This window comes from Macaca fascicularis, chromosome 8 (genome assembly GCF_037993035.2).
Source record: "Macaca fascicularis isolate 582-1 chromosome 8, T2T-MFA8v1.1".
NCBI classification, from domain to species: Eukaryota; Metazoa; Chordata; class Mammalia; order Primates; family Cercopithecidae; genus Macaca; species Macaca fascicularis.
The window spans coordinates 119,157,219-119,181,375 of record NC_088382.1 but is presented as its reverse complement, the minus strand read 5'-3'; the positions used below and the strand labels follow the sequence as shown (position 1 = coordinate 119,181,375).

General features: G+C 38.4%; 1 protein-coding gene across 20 annotated transcripts in view; it reads left to right on the top strand.

Annotated features, from left to right (window-relative positions):
- Nucleotides 1–24,157, top strand: part of SYBU (syntabulin) — a 116,676-nt gene that overhangs the window by 60,521 nt on the left and 31,998 nt on the right. For 18 of the 20 annotated variants that reach the window (XM_073999313.1, XM_045398601.3, XM_073999309.1 and 15 more), the window contains one exon: nucleotides 11,426–11,623. In XM_073999313.1, coding sequence (XP_073855414.1) covers nucleotides 11,426–11,623 — 198 coding nt within the window. Of the gene's footprint in view, nucleotides 1–11,425; nucleotides 11,624–22,466; nucleotides 22,619–24,157 lie in introns of those variants that run through there. The other 2 variants (XM_073999316.1, XM_005563948.5) reach the window with 1 other exon arrangement.

The following is a 24,157-nucleotide window of genomic DNA, read 5'->3' as shown; positions in this document are numbered from 1 at the left end:
TCAGCATAATTGAATAAGCCCCCTCCTAGGAAAGATTTTCCTCCGTGGCTTCTGTGAACCGCTCTGCTGAGCGTTCCTCCTGCCTTTCAAGTCACCTTGTTGGCCTCTTCTCCTGTCCTCCCCAAGGGCTTGTATCCAGGCCTGTGTCTTTCAAAGTCTCACCTGTAGGGTGGTGATGCTCCAGACTTCCCCCCCGGGTCCCAGGCTCACTTATCCAAGTGCCTACTTGATATCTCCAAGGTCATGTTTAATTTGTGTCTCAAATGTAACATAGCAAAACCAGAATTCTTGATTTCACCCCCACACAGTCATAAACGCATTTTTCTCCAATTCAGAAATGACTGCCATGTACCTACTTGTTTAGGAAAAAAACCTAGAAGACATTCTTAATCCTTTCCCATTTTTCATTACTATAAATAAATGCTTTCAATTATTTTTCCAAATTTATCTCAAACATATCTACTTTTCTCAATTTTCACTACTACCACTTGAGTCAAGCCATTGTTACCTCTCATTTCTACTATGGTAGTGGCCTCCAAATGGGTTTATTTGCTTCTCTCCTTTCATTCTTAAAGGAGCCATGCAACATAGTGGTTAACAAAGAGGCTCTGATGTTAGTTTGTCTGGATTCATACTACAACTCTGTCACTTACTGATTATAAGCTTGGACAGGTGGCATAAACACTAGTGCTAGTTTTGTATGACCCCTGCCAATCAGGATGACAACAGTGCCTATCTCGGAGGGATATTAGATTAAGTTAGTTAAGACGTGTTTAAGAATAGTGTTTAGAAGTAAAGTGTTTAGAACAGTGCTTGGTAGTTAATAGGCACTTAGTAAATATTAGCTAGATATATTATCATTGATTCAGTCTGTTCTCCATTATAAGCACAGGCTAATTTTTTGTTATCTCATGCGTAGTGCACACTGCAGTTTCTGTTGCACTTCTGATAAAAGTCAAGATAACTGACCTAAAATTCTTCACTACTTGGGCTGCTGCATCCCTTTGCCCTCATCATCATTCTCTCCCCACCGCTCTTCTTCTTTTTGGTTTCCTTAATGTACCATATTCCTGCCTATCTCAGAGCTTTTTGTACTTATCCTCTGTACCTGGAATTCTTTTCCTTGTTTTCTCTGCCTTTTGTGTGATTATTTCCTTCTCATTTTTTTGGTTTAGAGTCAAATGACCTCTTCAGGAGCCTTGTATGACAATACATGTAATGAAGTAGCTTCCCACCTCCCACCTAGTCTAAATAATATCATCTGGTATACTTCATTAACAGTAAATCCCAAATATCTTTTTTTTTTTTTGAGATGGATGTCACTCTGTCTCCCAGGCTGCAGTGCAGTGGCATGACCTCAGCTCACTGCAGCCTTGACCTCCTGGGTTTGAGCAGTCCTCCCACTTCAGTCTCCTGCGCAGTTGGGACTATAGACATGACCAGCTAACTTTAATTTTTTTTTTTTGTAGATATGAGGGTCTCTGGCTGGGTGCAATGGCTCATGCCTATAATCCCAGGACTTTGAAAGGCCAAGGTGGAAGGATCACTTAAGCCCAGGAGTTGGAGACCAGCCTGGGCAACATAGTGAGATCCCATTTACAAAAAAAGAAAAAGAAAAAGAAAAAATTAGCTGGCTGTTGTGGCACACACCTTTGGTCCCAGTTACATGGGAGCCTGAGGTGGGAGAATCACCTGAGCCCAGAAGATGGGGGCTGCAGTGAGCCCTGATCACTACACTCCAGCGTGGATGACAGAGTGAGACCCTGTCTCAGAAAAAAAAAAAAAAAAGAGAGATGTGGTTTCCCTGCATTTCTCAGGCTGATCTCAAAGTCCTGGCTCAAGCTATCCTCCCACCATGGCCTCCCAAAGTGCTGCAATTACAGGCATGAGCTATCACTACCTCACCTGGCCCCAAAATATCTTTTTATGTGTTTTTTTTAACTTATTAACTGTTTCTCCTCATCACTAGAATGTGAACTTGTTAAGAACAAGGATCTTAGTGGCTCACTCAGCATTACCTCCCTAATATCTAGAACAATACCTGACACACGTAGGGAATCAATAATTATTTGTAGAAAAAAATAAGTGGATGAATGGATGAGATGTATACACTTCAACATCAGCCACTGGTTAGTGACATGTTGTATAATACTGAAGCAGATTTTAGAGCTCTGTAGATCTCTGAGTTCTCACTAAAAAAAAGATGCTAAAATTGAGTGAAGGAATAGAAATTCAAGGTGTGCTATTGAAAACCTAGAATTCAAAATTATCAAAATGGCACACATTTTATATGGCTACATGTGTTGAGGCAGGAATACTGGAAACAACTAGAAAGAGTTTCTTGCCTCCAATTTCTGTGGGCTGTTTATTGGGATGAGTTCTTTCTAACAGCTTCCTTTGTCTGTTTTTAATTTGGGCATTCCCAGAATTGCTGATGTTTCCTCTTGGAACAAACATAAGTTGAAAACTTTAGAAAACAGCTAGCTTACGGTGGTGAGCAAACAGGCACTTTGTCAGACAAACCTGACTTTCAATCCTGAGTCAATTGCCCAGCAGCTCTGGGCCCATGAAATTTTTAACCTCTCTGAGCCTCCATTTTCCAACAGTAACATATTATTAAAATTATATGATAATAATTAATGCATTTGCCACATGACAGGTACTTAATAAATGTTAGTCTTCTTGCCTTATAAATGCACTGAAAGGTTTGTGATAAGAATTTCACATGGTTTATATTAATCATGAGTTTAAGCTGTGACATGTTATCTATCTCCATTAAACTATCTTCAAAAATGCCAGTATCTGGAGCAATAAGCATAATAAGAGCTATGTTAGTGTCTGACACATGGTAGATATTCAATAAATATTTGTTGAATGGATGAATAAGCAGTCAGTAAATGCTTCCATTGTTCATGAGAATCAACTAGATTTCCATATAGTTTAAAATAATGTTTCTTTAAACTAGCAATAACTTTCCCCCAAAAAATAATTATACAACTGAACATAGAACAGAATCAAACCATAAGTGAATGTTTCAAAACATTATGGCACAAAATCATATTTTCCTCCATTGATGTTATTTTTAAGTGTCTTCTGGAATTGTTTAGTTCAACATCTTTGAAAGCCAGTGGGCTCTGAGATCTACATTCAAAAAGGAGCCCGCAGTTTTAGAGATGCTTCTTGGACTTTGAAGACATATTTTATTAATAGTTGTAATTTTTTGAACTTGGTGTTTTATTCTTACCTGTAATTGGTGTAAGAAGATTATTTCTGAGGCAGGGTCTTACTCGGACACCCAGGCTGGAGTGCAGTGGTGCAATTGTGGCTCACTGCAACCTCCTCTGGGACTACAGGTATGCACCACTATGCCCAGCTAATTTTTGTATTTTTTGTAGAGACTAGGTTTCACCATGTTTCCTAGGCTGGTCTCAAACTCCTGGATTCAAGCGATCTGCCAGCCTCAGCTAGAAGATTTTAATAGGGACTTGGTCATCATAATTGCCACCAAATGTGTTTGATGGCACTGGTTTTTAGGCATTTTTGTTTAATTATCAGGAAAGCTTATGATACATACACACTTTGGGCAATCTAATGTTTTGAAATATATAAATGAATTATGCAAAAAGTATTTGTTGCTTTCAAATTTTCATCATAAAAGCATTGCAAAGTAATGTGGTAGACTTCCTTAAAATTACAATATTAATAATAAAGTTAGCATCTAACCCTCATACCACATTTTAAAATGGATTCCAGATAGATTTAATTTAAATGAAAGTGAAACTATAAATATCTAGGAGAAAGTACAGGCAAATATTTAGTTGATCTTTAAGTAATAAAAGAACATTCTAAGCATAAAAGTATTGGAAGAAATCACAAAGAAACGTATGGAGAGATTTGACAGAATAGAGCAAGGTTTGAATGTCAAAAACATTATAAAGTCAAAAGCAAACAATATACAGTGAAATATGACAAAGGGTTGACGCTTTTAATATATAAAGAGTTCTTACAGATTGGTAAGAAAACCTGAACATCCAAACAGAAAAATTATCACGGATTTGAACAATTCATAGAATAAATTTAAAAGGTCAATGAACATACAAAGACATTGAGCTTCACAAACAATTAAATACATGTAAATTAAGACATCAAAATTTTATTTTTAATTAACTTAAAAAATGAAAAGCAAATAATATTTAGTATTGGCAGGTATTTAATAAGTGGAGTATGTTCATACAATAATGGGAATATAAGTTGTCTCAAACTTCTTGGAAGTTTTAGTAATTCCATTAGACATACATTTTGTGAGCTCATCAAAGATTTGACCAAGGATGTATCTATAAAATGTGTAGTAAAGCAATTTTAATAATAGTGAGAAAAATTAAAACAAACTAATACTTCCTACAGGAAGCATTGGTCTTTAAAACTGCTGTGTTTGGCTGGGAGCAGTGACTCACACCTGTAATCCCAGCATTTTGGGAGCCAAGGTGGGAGGACCACTTAAGTTCAGGAGTTTGAGACCAGCCTGTCCAACAAAGCAAGATTCTGTCTCTTAAAAATATATATAAATAAAAATAAGCTGAACACAGTGACCTGAGCCTGTAGTTCCAGCTACTAGGGAGGCTGAGGTGGAATAATCGCATGAGCCAGGAGTTGGAAGCGAGATATGATTGTTCCACTGCACTCCAGCCTGGGCAACAGAGTGAGACTCTGTCTGAAAATAAACACATTTTAAAAGTGATGTTTATGTCTGTTTTAAATCAGTACTCCTTTAGGATAATGCTTTCCAGAAATCAAATAAAATATTTTGAAACTTTTAAAAAGCATACTCAACAACAGAAAACAGTGCAGTGAACTCTCATTACCCACTTATCTAGATCAAATGATAGCAAGATATTCCTGTATTTGTTATGTCTCTCTTTTCTTTGTGGAAGCATTTTAAAACAAATCTCCAGACATCATGTCATTTCTTGTCTACCATCGTACCTCAGCATGCATACCTTTTTTTTTTAAAAAAAAAGCACATTTTCTTACATAATCACAGTGCCCTTTTACTTTCTAACATGATTAACATAATTCCTTGGTATGACAGAGAATGATGAAATATCCCAGATTTTCTCAAAAGTGCCTATTTGCTTCCCTGTAGTATCATTTAACCCAGAAGTCAACAAACTTTTTCTATAAGGGGCCAGATAGCAAATATTTTTTATTTCATTGGCTAGATAGCCTCTGTTGCAATTATTCAACTCTCTGCCATTGTAGCCTTGAAAGCCACCATAGACAATATATAAAGGGTTGGGCATGGCTGTGTTCCAATAACAATTTATTTACAAAAACAGGCAGTGGACCAAATTTGCCCTGCAGGCTGCAGTTTGCCAATCTCTAATTTAACTCATTATTCTGTTTTCTATATATTTCATAAGGTGAACATTATTAGCTGTAAAGCCTTGATTGGATTTGGGGGCAATTGTGTGTTTGCGTGTGTCAAGAATTCTTCACAGGGAGTGCTGCATGCCTCATCTCACATCCCGTCAAAGGGGTTTTCCGACTGTTGGTGATGGGAAGAAGACTCAATGGGTACATTTGGGTAAGGCCTGATCCCTCCACTGTAAACTCTCTATTAGACTTTGTCTAATGGTTTTATCTATTACGGGTTGTTGCCTAAATCAATTATTTCATTCGAGGTTGCAGAATAGCAACTTTATATTTCTGTTATTCCATCTGCTTTCATTAGCCAGAATGCTTTTGTAAGGACAAACTTTCCAATAACAATGAATGATTTCAGTTCTACTGAGATACAGTTTATATAGGAACACTTTTTACAATAAAAATATATGCTAATTCTTTCCTTTTAATTGCCAATTTTCAATATAAAGAATTGGTCCTTGGATCATTTCCATTGATTTCTAGGGATTTAGGCATTTTGGGGGTGAAAGGGGCCTTTCTCTATCTCTGTAATGTGTTTTTTATATGACCATGAACTCAGATTTTTTTATATATCCAGTGATTATCAGTCATTTGAATTTATTGTTCTTTTTGGTACTCAAATTATTTCATTGTTGACCAATGAGGCCTCCTTTGCGTTGGTTCTCGTTAGTCTTTAATAGCTTGTTTCTTTCTAGCCTAGCAAGTTCTAGGGAGAAATTTTCGATGACAGATAATGAAACTGTCTAAAATATATGTTGAAAATTGGATAAAACAAAAAGCAAACAGAAAATATTTTGCTGGGTAACACAATTATAGGAGAATAGTGTGTCTTTATTTTATTCTTTACTTCTTTATACTCTTCTGTACTTCAAATTTCACACAACGAGAATTACATGTTTTATAATTTAAAAGTTAAGCTAAAATTTTAACAACCTCAACAGATTTAATTTAATTTAGCAAGTACATTTAAAATGAGATTCAAAGTATTTTTAAAGTACTTAGGCACATATTTTTCAGAATTATAAGTAATTGCATAATTATTAACTATATCCTATATTTCAAAGACCTTGTAATGTAAAGAGAGAGGAAATACAGATTTTTAACATCATTTTTTAACAACATCTAGGCTACAAAATTGTAATAGTTGCTGGGTTTTCCCATCTATCTTTATAGAACTTGGCATGTTTTTTATTTTCTTGATGACAATTTGGAAACTATTCCATTCCACAGGCATATATTTTTAACAGTACTTTAGATAGCCCACAACCTCTGAGGTTCCCGGATCTGTGAGTATTCTTGCTACTACCCTTAATCCTGTGTGTTCACCAATTTTAAGCAAATGAACAAGAACAACAACAAAAGAACCAATTTCTAATAAAATCAAGGAGACATGTAAATTAGTCTCCTTTACTTAGAAGGTGATCATTTAGATGTGGCCTTGAGGAGGGTTATGTTTACCTGAGTTCCACCAGAGGCTATGCGGGACCTGTCTAAGGAGGATTTAAAATAGCAGCCCCTGGAAGGAAATTGCCCCATATTTTCAAATGGATCACACTGTATAAAGCATGTAAAGTGGTCCCACGTTTTTTAAGTAAAGTTATACTTACCTCGAATAATGGAGAAAGAAATGTAAAAACTCAACTCTGCAAGAGTTTTATACACCCCCTCTGTAAGAGGGGTGTGTATGTGTGTGTGCGCGCACACACACGTCTGTGATGTAAATTCTTCTCTCTCTAATAGACCAACAGTCTTCTACATCTTCTTCCCTAAAACCTTGGAGCAAAGCTTCCCTATGGCAAAACCATACTAAAATGTTCATAGTTTTGTCAGTCATTCTTCTGGAAATTTGAAACATCCTGCACTTTGGGGGCAGATTATTCAGTATTTCTGCTATTTCCTGCCTAGAGTTTTCTCACATTAGAAATCTTATATCATTCATATAAAGAAATCTATAATTTCTTTATACTAACATAACTTATAAAAGCTAAAATTACAAATCTATCTTTATAAATCGATAGATTGTACAGGAAAATTCAGCAGTCAGGCAGCAGCAGGAAACAGAAGACACATTCACATAGTTTAACTGAAACAGGTTTAATAAATAAATCTCTTTAATATGTGCTTGGTCTACATGTAGTTTAGTATGGTAAGATTAGATCTAAACAACCAAAGAACATCAGCTTGGCTTTACTATTCTTAGAATCTCAGAGTAAATATGGCCAGGCACGCTGGCTCACACCTATAATCCCAGCACTTTGAGAGGCTGAGGCAGGCGGATCACTTGAGGCCAGGAGTTCAAGACCAGCCTGGCCAACATGGAGAAACCACATCTCTACTAAAAATACAAAAATTAGCTGAGTGTGGTGGCACACGCTTGTAATCCCAGCTACTCGGGAGGCTGAGGCAGGAGAATCACTTGAACCCAGGAGGTGGAAGCTGCAGTGAGCCAAGATCACACCACTGCACTCCAGCCTAGTCGACAGAGTGAGACTCTGTCTTAAAAAAATCAGATAGATAGATAGATAGATAGATAGATAGATAGACAGACAGACAGACAGACAGACAGACAGAGAGATAGATAGATAGATAGATAGATAGATAGATAGATAGATAGATAGATAGATAGATAGATAGAATAGATAGATAGGTGGTAGATAGATACTCAAATTATTTCATTGTTTAATGAAGCAGAACTCATTTAGGTCTTGAAAAAAAAATCTCAGATAAATTGGAACTAAGAGTATTTTTCATAGAATTTTGAAAAGGAGTGTTATCTTCATTTGAACTGGTGGTCAGCTTGCAACTGGCCATGAAGAGGAAGAGAGGAGGAGGGAGAACAGAGAAGGAGCCCTAAACAAGACTTGTAAAGATAACTTCTTTCGTGTTGCACAAAGAAAAATACCTCAGATTACTCCCTAGCACATGAAGCTCTGTGCCTTTGCTGGGGTCTTACTTCACATAGCTCAAGTGTGCCCTGTGTAGTAGGAAAATTCATGGCCCTGCCCTTTCTGAAACTAGATTCCTTTGTTAGTGTCGGGTGCACAAAACTGGCAAATGCCCCAGGCTTCCCACATAACCCACAGATTTTCTTGGATATGGATTAACTTTATCAGACTTGCCAGTTTACAAGAACTGTGCATTGTGAGTGACATGTACCCAGATCCTTTTGGCTTATTTATAAACTCCACCAGGATGGGGCCTGGGTACAGTGCCTGTGGGCTGGCTCAGTGCCAGGACTTGATACATTTTCATTGGTTAAATAATGTCTTTCATTGGTTAAATAATAATTCCTATTATTCCCCCCCACATACACCATATGAAGCACAAGAGTAGAAAGTTAAGAGATTTTTTGTAGTAATTTGAATCCTGTAAGATGGATCCAAAGTTCAGGATTTATTTAGGTTTTTTTTTTTTAAAAATACTTTAAGTTCTAGGGTACATGTGCATAACGTGCATGTTTGTTACATATGTATACTTGTGCCATGTTGGTGTGCTGCGCCCATCAACTCGTCAGCACCCATCACCTCGTCATTTACATCAGGTATAACTCCCAATGCAATCCCTCCCCGCTCCCCGTGACAGGCCCTGGTGTGTGATGTTCTTTCCCTGCTTCTGGAGATCCTGGCTGTAAATACTGATGACAGGTGAGGTATCACACTCCAGGGTAAAAATTGCTACTACTTCTTCCACACTGCCACCACTCTAAATAATTTCAGTCCTCAAATTTTAACCAGACCCCAGCACTTAATCCTTGAAAGGAATAGCACTGAAAACATGGTGCGCACACATTCTTTCTCATTTAACTGCAGAAAATGTAATAGAACTGAAGGTATAATTTTGACAGCATTTCTCAATGCTGGAAATTGTTTAATTTTATCCCTGAGAGTCTGAGAGTTTTCAGGAAAACTGAGTTTTTTAGGGTAGACACTCTGAAGCATAGACTTTTATTTTGTGGGGACATCTCTCTTTCAAAAGAAGTGATTTATGGAACTGATTCATAAGGAAATAATGTTAAAGACAACAGGGAATGTTGAATGGTTAGATTTCATTCATTTATCTGCTTTGGGATAGGAATTAAGAGAGGCTCTCCTGAGACATTGTGCAGACCTGTTGTGCCTTGTAAAATTGCTGGAATCTGTGTCTGAGTAATTAACAGCTTTGCACCTTTAAAAAGGAGCTCAAATATCTTTGGGTTGAAGCCTGGGGTGTGTGAGTGTAAGGGAAAGGCAAGGGCAGTGAATGATGAAAGAACCGAGCAACAGCCACCAGGAAGGGTTCTCATCACCCTGTCATTCAGGGCCAGAGTTTCTTCAGTTCAGGAAGAACGCAGCATGTTTAAAAGAGCCCAAAGACTGCAGGCATGAGCAGCACACTAAAAACCATTCACTTCCGGAAACAGACCACAGAGGTCCTGCATCTGCTAATACACCGAAAAGTCAAAACACTATTATCGAGAGAAATAAGTCATTTTATTAGTGCCAAGTTCACTCTGTTCCAGGAATTGGGATATTTTGTAATTGAAAAATGAAATAAAGTCCAAAAAATGAAGTAATGGTAATTCTTTCTTTAGATGGATTCTAGCAATCACCATGTTTTATTCAAGCCTAATTCTGTTTCTATCTTTATTCAAGCTGTAGAGTTTTAAGATAGCCATTGGTAGATGGCATGTTATTTTAGCTCCCTTAATATTCACAAGATGTCTGAAAAGTTATTAGTACTAAATGTCTTTATTTGTTGTTTTGTCTAATGAGTTACTAAAGTAACTCTGGCGTCAAAACATCTTCATATAATAAAGATTATTTAGTAATGTAAATTTACCACTAATTGATCAGTTTGAGTAGATGATCTTTTAAGTAATATTGATTTGACTTTGAGGTCCAATTCAGTTCTGCTCATTAAAATACAAATGAATTAACCAACCATCATAAGTACTTTAATAAATATGGAAAGCATTTCTAGGAGTCAGCAGTATGACTTTCCTGTTTCAGTAATAAGCATCTACACAGGTCACTTCCTATCGTGCATATTAACTTAATATAATCACCCTGGTAATAATCTGTTACTTGAAAGTTAAAGGAATGTTTCTAATCTGAATATCATTTTCATCTTACCAGTTTACTCCAGACAGCAATATATCTGATTTATGTATTTTTGGTTGTGTGTGTATGATAAAACAGGATCACTTCTCTCTGCTTCTTTGAACCCTGAAGTCAGATGACTTATCTTTCAAATTCTGTTAACCAACTGATGGGTCAAGTGATCCAAAACTGGATGTGGTCAATAATATTCAAGTAACTTTACCTTCCAGACATAAACTCTGAAGAGTTCACCCTAAAGATCCTAGTTGTTCTGGTGAACTTCTTATTGCTAAACACTTCCAAAAATCTATGGACACATATGACCCAAAAACACACTATATAAAGTGTTGAAACAGATGTGACTTTATGCTTGACAAAATGAGTGTTACAGAAATATTTGTGTCAAAAAGCTTACAAGGGGGCAGGCGTGGTGGCTCATGCTTGTAATCCCAGCACTTTGGGAGGCCAAGGCAGGTGGAACGCTTGAGGCCAGGAGTTTGAGACCTGCCCGGCCAACATGGTGAAATGCTGTCTGTACTAAAATATACACAAAAAAATACACGGGCCTGGTGGCATACGTCTGTAATCCCAGCTACTTAGGAGGCTGAGGCACAAGAATTGCTTGAACCTGGGATGCGGAGGTTGCAGTGAACTGAGATCGCACCACTGCACTTCAGCCTCGGTGACACAGCGAGACTGTCTGAAAAAAAAAAAAAAAAAAAAAAAAAAGTTTTGCATGAAAATATGGAGAAATGAAGGAGCGTCAGGAAGGGAGAGTCCCCACAGCAGTTAACCTGGGCTTCATAAGCAGAGTGGATGTGTGCGAGAGCACGTGTGTGTGTGTGTGGCGCACCACATGGCTTCTCATCGTCATCATTGATTTCCTCCTCATCAATTAACACCTATTGATTCCTGTCTTCTAGATGACACAGGCTGTCCTAGCAGCCAGTCAGTGTCTCCTGTGAAGACACCCTCAGATGCTGGAAACAGCCCCATTGGCTTTTGCCCTGGAAGTGATGAAGACTTCACCAGAAAGAAATGCACGATTGGAATGGTTGGTGAAGGAAGCATTCAGTCCTCTCGATATAAGAAGGAATCAAAGTCAGGCCTTGTGAAACCAGGTCAGTGAACTTACTCGCCATGCTTTCATTAGAACAATGTGATGGGAGAAGTTTCACGTTTGAAACTAGACAACTGTATATCGAGTTGGGGATCACTAATACTGCACCCCGCATCCAAAGCATCATTTTGAAAGGAGGCAGGGTAGAAAGTGGACTATTGTCTGAAATGGTTTTTAATAACTGAGTAACTATAGTGACCTACAGTGACATGTGTATTCATTATAAAGAGTTTTTTTATGAAAAGAAACAAAAGTTGAAGAAATATAAGCTAGGTGTTTTAACAAACATTGAAACTATATGAGCAATTCTGGATTCAATTATACTAAGCAATTAGTTAGTACTATCATAAGTGACCACAAACTGTGAAGAGAACAGGTTATCTCGATGCAAATCTCTGTAGAGCTGGGCATTATCTTGATGCAAATATGTAGAGCTGGGCATACTTGCTAACTTAGTTATAGTCTTTTCTTTTAGAGATGTAAATATGAATGCGATATGTATATACACACATAAATGTTCAATAATTACAAAATATTAGAAGCTATAAGATGAAATGGAGGTCATTACTGCAGTGAATGAAATGCCAGCAGCATCAGAAAAGGTCAATTCTTAGAGTCTGCACTATGTAAATGAATACTTTGTATCTCAGAAATATACATGCAGTAGATAAACAAAGATAGCTTTAGAGAAGCTGAAATGATAACTTTAAAGTAAAAGGATGTGTTCATCGTCATTGGGAGGTATCCTCTATATTGCATTATTCTCTTTAACCGTCACAGTTATGCTATTCGTATTTACAAGCTGAAAAGACAGATTACTGGCTTGCATGAGTCCTCGTTTCTTACATTTGTCTTCTAAGTTTTTTTTTTTTTTTTTTTTTTTGGGTGCTGACGTTATTGTGCAAGGAGCTACAGATGGTTTATTTTGATGAGGCCAAGGCCTGGCCCTGTGTCCTCTTCCATAGGATGCTAGCATCTCTTTCTGCTTCTGTTCTTCCTGAGTCGTTGATGTACGCAATACATCATAATGAATTATTCTTCATCTTGCTTTTGTCAACCAAATATTAGGTCTTTTTGTCACCAAGGAAAACTTAAACTGTGAAAAAGAAATCCTCTGTTTCCTAGTGGTGCCTGATAAGCATTAGTTGTAATGAATTCGTTAATAGTCTCCCACTTTGGAATAACCTGTAAAAGAAAAGGAATGCTACACAATGAAGAAGGAAAGACAGCCTATAAATGAGAAAGATGGGGATGATACAAAGGGTGTTGAGTACCCTTGATATTTAAGAAAGAGACAGTGAGTTAAAGAATGTCATGAAATTTTAGCCAATAAATAAAACAATTACCTTGTGTACCCAAGGGCCAGGACTGTCTCCCTTAGCCCAACTGCCTTTTTGAAAAATTGAGATATGATTCATATACCATAACTCACCCTATAAAGTGTACAATTCAATAGTTTTTAGTCTATTCAAACTGTTGTGCAAATATCACCATTTACTAATTCTAAAAAGTTTGTATCACTCCCAAAAAGAAACCCCAAGTCCATCAGCACTCTGTTCCCCCTTTCCCCAGTCCCTGAAACGCACTAACCTACTCTCCGCCTCTATTTGCCGATTGTCAACATCTCAAACAAATGGAATTATACAATATGTGGGCTTTTGTACATGGCTTCTTTCCCTTAGAATAATGTTTGCAATGTTCACCCATGTAGTGTGCATCAGTACTTCATACGTTTTTATTTTATTTTATTTTATTTTTTGAGACAGAGTCTCACTCTGTTGCCCAGACGAGTGCATTGGCACGATCTCGGCTCACGGCAACCTCCACCTCCCAGGTTCAACGGATTCTCCTGTCTCAGCCTCCCAAGTAGCTGGGACTACAGGCAAGCGCCACCATGCCTGACTAATTTTTTTGTTTTTTTTTTTTTTTTAGTAGAGATGGGGTTTCCCCATTTTGGTCAGACTGGTCTCAAACTCCTGACCTCAAATGATCTGCCCGCCTCAGCCTCCCAAAGTGCTGGGATTACAGGCATGAGCCTCTGTGCCCGGCCCTCCCGTCATCTTTTGCATTACCAGAACACAGGCTCTAGTGCACATTAGGGACTCAGTCAACATTTGTCCACCTCAACAGCAAAGGTAGGCTATGGGATTCAAAAGATAAAATGATGTAGGAAAGAATGTCAGCTTCATAGATTGAAAAAAAAAAAAAGTATGTTTCATCATGAAGCTATTGTAGGGTTTGAACATAACCTGTAATGATTTTATTTTTGTTATCCTCATCCTACCCCCACCACCTCATTCCCAAAACATTTTATGGTGATGGCAATACAAGGAAACAGTAAAACAGTAGACAAGTATGGCACAGTAAGAACAAACTACGTCTATATGAGAGTTAATATTATCATGGCCCTTCCTTGTTTCAATAATCCTAATAATTATATGTTAACAAAATACTTAAAACTCTGTGTATATATACAGAACTCACACTGAACATTTCCCTAATCCTGTAGAAAATACTCATTTGCTAAAGATCAGCCACTCATCTTGATGAGAAGTATTATGACTCTCCATCTTCATGAAGAAATTAAAGGGAATAGGCCGGGCGTGGTGGCTCACGCCTATAATCCCAGTACTTTGGGAGGCCAAGGCGGGTAGATCACGAGGTCAGGAGTTCAAGACCAGCTTGGCCAACGTGGTGAAACCCCATCTCTACTAAAAATACAAAAATTAGCCAGGCATGGTGGTGTGCACCTGTAATCCCAGCTACTCAGGAGAGTGAGGCAGGAGAATCGCTTGAACCATGGAGGCGGAGGTTGCAGTGAGCCGAGATCATGTCACTGCACTCCAGCCTGGGCAACAGAGAGACTCTGTCTCAAAAAAAAAAAAAAAAAAAAAAAAAAAAAATTACAGGGAATAAAGGAAGGATAAAAGGATTTTTCTTAATGCTGTTTTGATTCATGGATCGTTGAGAATCATTAAAACTATGCACCCATACTCCAGAAGAGTGTCCATATGCACAAAATATCACATACCGTATCAGGGGGTTCATGGATCTCATTTGTTAGCATTTATGAATCCTAGTTCAATGACCCTTACCCAAAGCCAAAGCCTCAAACAACCACTTTTGTCAACTTTGTCAACTGCTTCTAATATAATTGCTCAGAGGCATAAATATCACCCGAGCAGTTTTTAGCTGGTGATCTTTTTATTTATTCATATTTAACCAAGGTAAAGGGGTCCTTAAAGCTTATTTTTTTAGTCGCTTAAAATTTCTAATGTCATCACTGAAAAGGTTGCTACAACTTTTTTGAGTGTGACCCAATTCTGCACAGTAAGTTCTTTGACAAAAATCTGCACCATGACCTATAGTTCTCTGAACTTTTAGCAGAAAAACTGTCAGTCTCATAAATATGAAGAGAGGAAATCCTGGAAGCGAGGCCCCTTGATGACTCTGAAATTTATAGAATCCAGAGACATAATCTGTTAAAACACAAGAGGATACTGCTCTCAGGTTAAAATGTCCTGCCTCCTCCATAGCCCCAAGCGACCATCTCCTCTTAGCCAAAACGGATCTTCAACTCTTGATGCATGCTCTACTTTTTAAGAAATAAGTCAACTCATTAATAACAATACCAATTTATTAAAATAGCAAGCAATTAGTGGCTCTTATACAGAGGCTCAGGGACTCTTTAACATTAAGTAACCTAAGCCCATTTAATTTTAGGTCTCTTGCTCTAGATTCTGGAACACTGCTGTTCACCTCAGGAAGGAGTTATTAAAATGCCCCTTTGGTCATTAAGATAAAGAGATAATAATGTTCCCTGACTGTATGATGCAGAAGAAGAAGGGAAATATGTCACAGGACATCGGGGAAGGGCTTGGAAAGGTGAGCCGAGCAAGCCTGTACCTTGCCAACAGGGCCCGGCAGCACGCGCAGCAGGAAAGCCCTTCCTGTTTCCAGGCAGGAACTGGTTCTGGAAACTTCTTGGAGGCAGTGAGCCTTCTGTCATTTTGGCTTCTATCACTTAATGCCTATGCAGATTTAATTAAAAATTGCCACCAAGGAGCAAAAGAAAAACAGTCCTACAGTCCAGTTGGATGGTGGCTTTGTGTTTTCATGTTTCTCTTTTGTCTACAACTCTGCAAAACACGCAAGGCTGAATCTGCAGAGCCTAATATTGTATCTGTCATAAAGTATTAACGCTGTCCAATAAATACTTAAATGAGAAGTACAGTTTATACTTTGTGCAAGAGATTATGTTTTGTGTGGGAGGAGCGTGGGGAAGTTGTGACAAAGAACATCCTCCACAGCATCCCTGCTTTTAGAGAGCTTGTAACTTAAGGCAGAATACTGTATGATAAGTTTGGACTGTGGTACAGATTAAAAGAAGAGGAATGAAGGCTTTACAACTGGTAAACTTTTTAGGAATCTGGGGTGTTCCTTCTCCTGGGTGCTCCTCCCGTATTTAGTTTGCAGTCAGTTTCCTGATGAAACTCTTTTTACCCAGAAATGAAAGACCTACCTAATTGGATTACTTCCTTAGAATATTAAATGGCAGTGCTGGGCCTCATTTAAGGCTTGACTTCCTACTTGGGGAATATCTTAAAGCAAGGAAGAAAAAGATCTAATGTCATTGTTTTACAAAGGGAAGTACTAAATCTTTTTGTCCACAAGGTTAATTAGAGAGGTGGGAAAACCATTACATAATTTAAACAAATAAGTAGAAAATGTGAAAGGAGAAAAGCACTGGTGGCGATTAAGGAGATTGGCAAAGAGCAAATGGTTAGAGTCACTAAAATTTAAAACAATCCACATTTAGAAACTGAAATGTTAAAATCTGCATGTGAAAGGTGTCACTGTATCTCCTTAGCATTCAAACTAAGTTAGCATCCCCTTGTCATCAGACACTACCCCTGCTACTGAAATTGGAGACCTAGCTAAGCTGAACTCTAATAGCCTTACAACAATAGCAGAGGATTGGTTACTTTAAAAAACCTTATTTCCCACATTCAGAAGCATTTCCTGGAAAACTCAAAAGGCACCAATGAGGTTAGTGATTAATCAACACTGATTCCCTTAATAGAGGCTCATGCACACACAGTGAAGCCGACAAATGTTTCTGTTCTTATCATGAGCATCACTTTCACTTCAAAGTTAGTTCTGTGAAATAAAACACAGCTAGACAACTTACCTAGAGTAGGCCATTCTTGCAATAACTTGAAACAACCTAGAGGGGAGTTGAGAGCATAGATTTACACAGCCTCTCCCCAGATTACCCAACTTGTCCTATCTTGAGGAAAAAAAAAAAAAAAAAAAAAAAAAAGTACATTTGTGTTATTGGGTGCAGGTGGAGGAGGACTTTCTAACCACCAGACTCTAGAGTCCAGCATACTAGGTTCAAATCTTTATACCACTATTTTGTAGCTGTGTGATCTTTAGCTACTTGCTGTCTTCTTGAGCCTCTGTGTTCTGCATCTGTATAATGGGTTATCGAAAATATTAAATAGATGAAATTAGTGAATATCAAGTGCTCTGTGTTGGACCTGGCAGAAAGTAATTCCTCACTAAATGTTACTGATGGTCACTTGTAATCTTAAAATAGATGCCCTACATTCTGTGCACTTTATGTACAGGAAAACTCCTAAAACTCTCACGCACAATTTGTGTGTACTTGAAACAAAAATCTAGCAGGTTATGTTATCCCAGTTCGCATAAAAGGAGAGGAATACTTGCTCTAGGAGGACAGGCAGGAGTATGAATTTACAGCTGATGGCTGACAATGAACAGAGATGGGAAAATATAAGTGAGCAGACAGAGACCACTAAAAAGCTGGGTCGGTCCTTCCTTCCTTCCTTCCTTCCTTCCTTCCTTCCTTCCTTCCTTCCTTCCTTCCTTCCTTCCTTCCTTCCTTTTTTTTAACAGAGTCTTGCTCTGTCATTCAGGCTGGAGTGCAGTGGTGCAGTCTCAGCTCGCTGCAACCTCTGTCTCCCACGTTCAAAGCAATTATCCCACTTCAGCCTCCTGAGTAGCTGGGGTTACAGGTGCCTGCCACCACGGCAGGCTAATTTTTGTATTTTTAGTAGAGACGGGGTTTCACCATGCCGGTCAGGCTGGTCTCAAACTCCAGACCTCAGGTGATCCGCCCGCCTTGGCCTCCGAAAGTGCTGGGATTACAGGCGTGAGCCACCACACTCGGCCTGGGTGGCCTTTTAAGTGTTTTAGGCCATCGAAGGCTTTTATTACTTGTAGCACTTAGTGCAGTAATTGATGTAAAAGCAGATTGAATCAATGTGATGGCGGAGCTGGCAAAACACAATGCATATGAAGGCAGAAAAATGTGTCAAGCATTTTAATAGTGTCTCCGTAAAGTGGCAAAAAATTAAAAATTTAATGCTAAAAGGGAAGATTTGGGTTATATGAAGACATTCTGCATACTTTGGCAAGGCATTATTTTTCTAATAGCTCACAAGTTGTAAGCTAAGGTCTTCTAGCAGCAAACCCCACCCTCAAATACAGGCTGTAAGCTATTTCAAATACTATGAGCCTTATGAAAATATTTGGAAGGATATATTAGGTGTAATTGTGGGCTTGAATAACACTCTGAAATTTGATTAGTTTTTTTAAATGAATGGTTATTGAGCACTGTCTGTCCCAAGCAAAATTCCAAGCACTTAACTCATTTCATCCTAATATCGGTGCAAGAAACGGATATCATTATCCTTCATTTTACAGATAAGAAAACTGGGGCACAACGAGGTTAAGTAACTCATCCAAGGTCACACAGCTTGTAAATGGATTTTAAACAGGGTAGCCTTGCTCCTAACTCTTAACCGCTGCCACAGTAGTAAAGTCCACCTTCAAAGGAGTAATTTCAATTGCACTAGGAGAGTGTTAAAATTAAGAAAGATGTGTTGATATAAAACACAATTTTTAAAAATGTTTGTAGAGCCCTAAAAATTCCTACTAATTTTTATAAATTAGCTGATACAGTCCATAAGTACATTATGTTGACAGTTGCCAGTAACAAAATCAGTGAGCCTCAATGTAACTGCAATGAAGTACAGAAAGGTGAACATACAAGGCCATTTGGATGCAAATCAGTAAAATAAACCATAAAGATATGAATATAAAAAAAATTAAGGTCTTCAGTGTTTTTCTACTTAATCATGAGCTAGTCCTTTCTTCACATGTCAAAATGTTTTATGTGCTACCCTGCATATCATGAATATTTTCTTAAACGAAAATCATTGGAGTTTGTCAGCTTAAGCAAGAGCTTTTGTGTTTATGCTGAAATAGATCTCTAAAACTTTCTTTCACCCTGAGAGAAAGAACGTTCCCCTAGAATACAGCAGATCATGCTTTATGGCAGGCCGTTTTATAGTTTATCACATCTCCCCAGCAGGGACCAAACCAGTAAAATAAAGCTTAACTGTGATAAGTGGACTTACGTGTTTATCTTTATGGCAGGGTTACATGTTTTCTCTCATGCCTTTCTCCCATCTGTGTTTTCGATGATGCACCCAAATGATGTAATGGTGCCAAATGGCCCTTTAATGGTTTTTCCCTAAGAATTAGTGAATTATAATCCTCTTCTTTCCAAAGGTAACTGCCATCCAAATCCTGGGTCTACTGGGATTTATTGCATGCACAGTGTTCTTAGCCACTGATTTGGGGGCCTGCCAAATGCTTACTCAGTACTCTAATGTGTTGAGAAGGAAGCGTTATAGGTCTCTCAAAAGTAGTGGAAGCTCCAGCAGACCAGATACCTACCATTCAACATATTTATCAACTGTCAGCATAACAGAAATAAACCTGGAAACTTCTTTTACACACAGACTTCTAAACCAAGCATTGTGAATCATGCAGGTATATGCTTTAGGTTGGGCTTTCCCCACCTCCCTAATTGAGGAGCATTTATTGAAGAGACTGCCTGCAAAGGTATGTGCATGATTAAGGGGATCTGACAAACTATGGTGAAATACTGAGTGCTGGCAACAGCTTGGGGCCATTCCTGCATCCTGAAGGAGCAAGAGGAGGGTAGAGTTACCAACCTAGAGAGAGAACTTCAAGGCCACCTGTGAAGGAACTATGGACTCTGGCAGAGGAACACAGCCACCAGCAGAAAAGGAGCCAGAGGAATAAATACCTGGACCTCACTGTCTGCTGGTACAATCTGTTGCATGGCATTTTGGTGAACTGTAGGATTATTTACAGAAAGTTACTTGTTGAACAGCATAGTATGTTCACTTGGGCAATTCGATGGGTTAATTTCTTCCACCACCTAAGCCTATATCTGAGAGCAGCCAAGTAAGCTATATGAATGCCGACTGCGGTCAAGTGGGGTAATGCTTCAGCAACACAGCTGCAATAGGCTTGTATTCCAACATACACGGACTGGCATGTTTGTAGCACTGCAAGAAGGTGATCGCTCTGAAGGAGTCTGAAGGAAAGGGAACCCTCATTTCACCACGTAATCAAGAAGAGATTTCCGTTAAACATAGATTCACTCCTGGCTGTACATTTACTAGCTTTCATTCATTCATTTGGTGAATATTTATTAAGTGTTTGCTCTATGCTGACACCATTGTTCCAGGCATTAAGGATAGAGGAGTGAAAAAACAAGATGCCTACCTTTAACGTGGGGAGATGGCTGATACTTGCACACAAGCAAGATAAGTTCAGATGGTGACAAGTAAAACAAGGTAACTGGAGAATGATGGGGGATGGTCAGGGGAGTGTTTAGGGTGGTGACATTTGAGCTGAGACTTTAACCTTATTGTTCCATGCTTAGGGAGGGTTGGGGATGGGGTGGCAGGTGGTGGGCAGAGCGGTGAGTTAGGAAGGGAGAAGAGTGGTAGCAGCTGAAGTCTATATCCTTAGAGTAATGTGAAGACATTGGACGGTTTTAAGAAGGGAGAAATGATTTGATTTACATGTTTGGGATCCCTCTGATGACTCTGTTGAGCTTCGATTGAGGTGAAACTGGAAGCAGGACACTAAATTTGGATGGCTTAGCCTAGGATGGAGGTGGTGGAAATACAGAAAAGTATAGGGAGACTATATACACACACACACACACACACATATATATATATATATATAAAATCCCCTAATTTTCCTAATGAGATTTTTAGGTGTTTTATTTATTTATTATTTTGGAGAGACAGTGTCTTGCTCTGTCCCCCAGGCTGGAGTTCAGTGGTGTGATCATAACTCACTGTAGCCTTGAACTCCATGGCCCATGTCATTTCCAGTTACAGCCAGGACATCATAGTCAAATGAGTACTTGCTATGGAAAAAGAGAATAGAGAGGGACATTAGTGTGCAACTAGCAAGCAGGTTGTCACTAGATAGCATGGGACAGCTGGTTTTTCTGTACATTCATATATGTCTTGTATACATATATGAGTATCCTTCCTTATCCAAAGCTATTCAGTCCCTGAATTCAGAGAGCAAAAAAAGGAATATAGGTTGTTGTGATTGCTACAACTTAACCACTGACCGTATTTCTATTTAAAGTGATCATTAAAAGGCTGGAAGGGTCATACCATACAAATAATTACAAAATCTGTTTTTAAATTTCTTTGTCTCTTCCATTTTAAACAATTCTGTCAGTTGGATCTCCAAAGGGAACCAAAACTAGCACTGATTGCAGCCAATTCAGAAGGATATGTCTTTTGCAAATGGCACTTTTTGTTCAAAGAAGGTAATTATGAGAGAGCCCTGTAATAAGAGGCTTTGGAAGGACTCTAATGTAAGGGGATTTCTTAGTTTCTGAGAGGTAATTGCGGGAGGAGGGGTTCTTCACCTTATATTTAGACGTTAAGGTAGGGTGGACCAGGTCACCTGCAGAGCAGCGCCGGTTGGGGGGAGTTTATTTGGTAACATAAGGAAATATTCTCTCTTTTTCTTTAACTGTAATATGAGGGGATAATTAATATGTAGCTTCTTTGCATGATTGTGAAAATCATGAAAGGTGTTAGATATGTAGCAGAATATATGCATCACCTAATATGCACTACACAACATTGAGAAGTAAACATGCACATCCTCTATCTTTGCAAAAATCGGTGTTGGCATTTGACAGTCAGCTGTGTTTGTAGTGACAATATTTGCCTGGCATACAGTACGTGCTCAATAAATGATCACTTTTATTGTTATAAAATGGGAAATAAGGAAAGTCTATGAATAGCACAACTTTAAGGCATTTGAATGTCCACTCATCATCTCATCTGCATTAGTCCTATTCTGTCACGGATGCCTTCTTAGTAAGAATTATTCTGAAATAATAGAGAGCTTTGGTGGAAACTTATTAAACATTTTTTTCTGAGCAAACTTCTATTTAGAGGGAATCTGCCTTGAATTGTTCCAGAGAGCTCTGTATTCCATTTTCTCTCAGAATAATAAGGCTCCCCTGTTCCTCTCTTCTGGGCAGTGCTGTGAACTGTCGTGCATATTTAAATAGCTGGAATTCATTGGAGTACACCAAGCATTTTTCTCAAAATGTTGTGTTTGCCATAAAATTTCAGGCTCTGTGGGGTTTGATATAATGTCTTGCTTGCCCATTGGGATATTATAATCAATGTGGAAAGATTCTATACGTTTTGCTCCAATATTGTCCAAGGATTCATCTTGACTGTTGTGTAGGCATTTGCTTCTATTTGACAATTTGGTATTTCTTCAAATGCTTTGTGTCCATTCATGAGGGCGATGGTTTCATTGGAACACTGCAGTCACCAGGGAGAAGGCCCTGTGCTCTTCCCTGATAGGCTGGCTTTCCCTCTGCCTCCTGTTGCTATGGTGCCAGCAGAGTAACTTCCTTGCCCTGCACATGCAGAAGGCTCAGTCTCCATGGATACCCCACTCTGAGACTGTACTCTACTGAGATATGAGCTGCACACACTGTATTTCTGCAAAAGACATACCCCAGTCTGTGCTGGGAGGTTGTTTGCAGAGGCAATGTTTGCCATGAAAGTCTACGGAGCTTACCTTCTAAGTAAGTAGTATTAGTCACAGTAAGTAAATAATTATATTGGATCACAGAGGCTAGAGTGTGTGTGTGTGTGTGTGTGTGTGTGTGTGTGTGTGTGTGTGTGTGTGTAAGTTAGTTATGGTAGGCCAAAATGGAGCCTAAAACAAGTTTTCATCTCCACCTCTCAGATATTCTGAATGCATGGTCTTATAACTAAACTTTTAAAAATATACACGTGTTATTTTAAATACTCTTTGTCATTTATGAGTCTATTTGTGCAGTTGTAAGTCAATTTGCTGCCACAGTGAAAAAGACTGACCATTGGCAATTACATTTAGAATGCTCTTCTAACCATGAGCATTGCATGTTGCATTTGTAAATGAAAAGCCTGGCCTTACCAGTGGTGTGCTAAGGGAATAGATGAACACAGCCACAATTAACGCTAATTGGCACTGCACATAGTTTGAAATGGGCCTCTGTGTAGGCTGAAACACGACGTATTTATTATCAAGAGAGAGCCTGCGCATGTGATTAGGAAAGGGAATACCCATGTCTGCCTGATTACCATGAAAATTACTGAGAGCACCTCTCTCTGGCCAGTTTTAATTTACTTTTCTCACATGGCATCCAGTAGAAATTCTGAAACAGTTAATGCTCATGGAATTGGGATGTGGAACATTTTTATTTTTATTAACTGATCTGACCTAACACTTCTTCTTTACTGTACATTCCAAGAGCATAAAGGTTGGGTTTGTAGTGTTGTAAAACACGTGAGTCATCTTAAAGTATTTTCATCTGCTGGGCAAATGATTAATGCCTGTGGTGGTAAAATTAATTAGTAGAAACAAAAGAAAGACTATGTTTATGGCAACTCCAACTTTAGTTCGGTAACTTTAAAATTGTGTAAAATTAAGATATTTAGATTGTTCACATATATAGTTGACATCTGGCAGCTCTAAACAAAAAGCAAAACATATGCTATATTAGTATAGATAAATTCATCTTTAATCATATAAAAAAGTGAACACAGCATTATGCTAGATTGTTAACTTTGTTTACTTTTTTGTGCTCATGACTACTCAGGCAAAGGACATACTGTGTTCATGTCATCTTTTCCAATGGTTAGTCATGGTTCAAGTTTAATTGCTGAGAACGGTGAAAAGATACCACCCTTTGAGAATGTGAATGTACCAAGGACCACTCTGTCCCTGGCTTTGTCACTGGGGTCAAGCTTTAGGTGATTAACTTAACATTTCATAAATATAATTTCTAACAGTAGATGGAATAGCAGACAAACATGGGTGTGTGAGAAATTCTATAGAGATCATGATTTTGGAACCCTGGAAACCATGTGGATGACACTTTCTCCAAACTTTTACTGCACCAATAGTATAAAGCCCCATATCCCTTTCTCAGTATATCTGCAATGAAGTCCCCCACCCACCTCTAAAACCCAGCATAGTATGGGATTTCTTTTTAACCTCAAAATATCTGACTCTTCCCTCTAAAACTTTTCTTTCATCTATGTAGTGGAGATACTAAGAGTACCACTCACATAAGGCT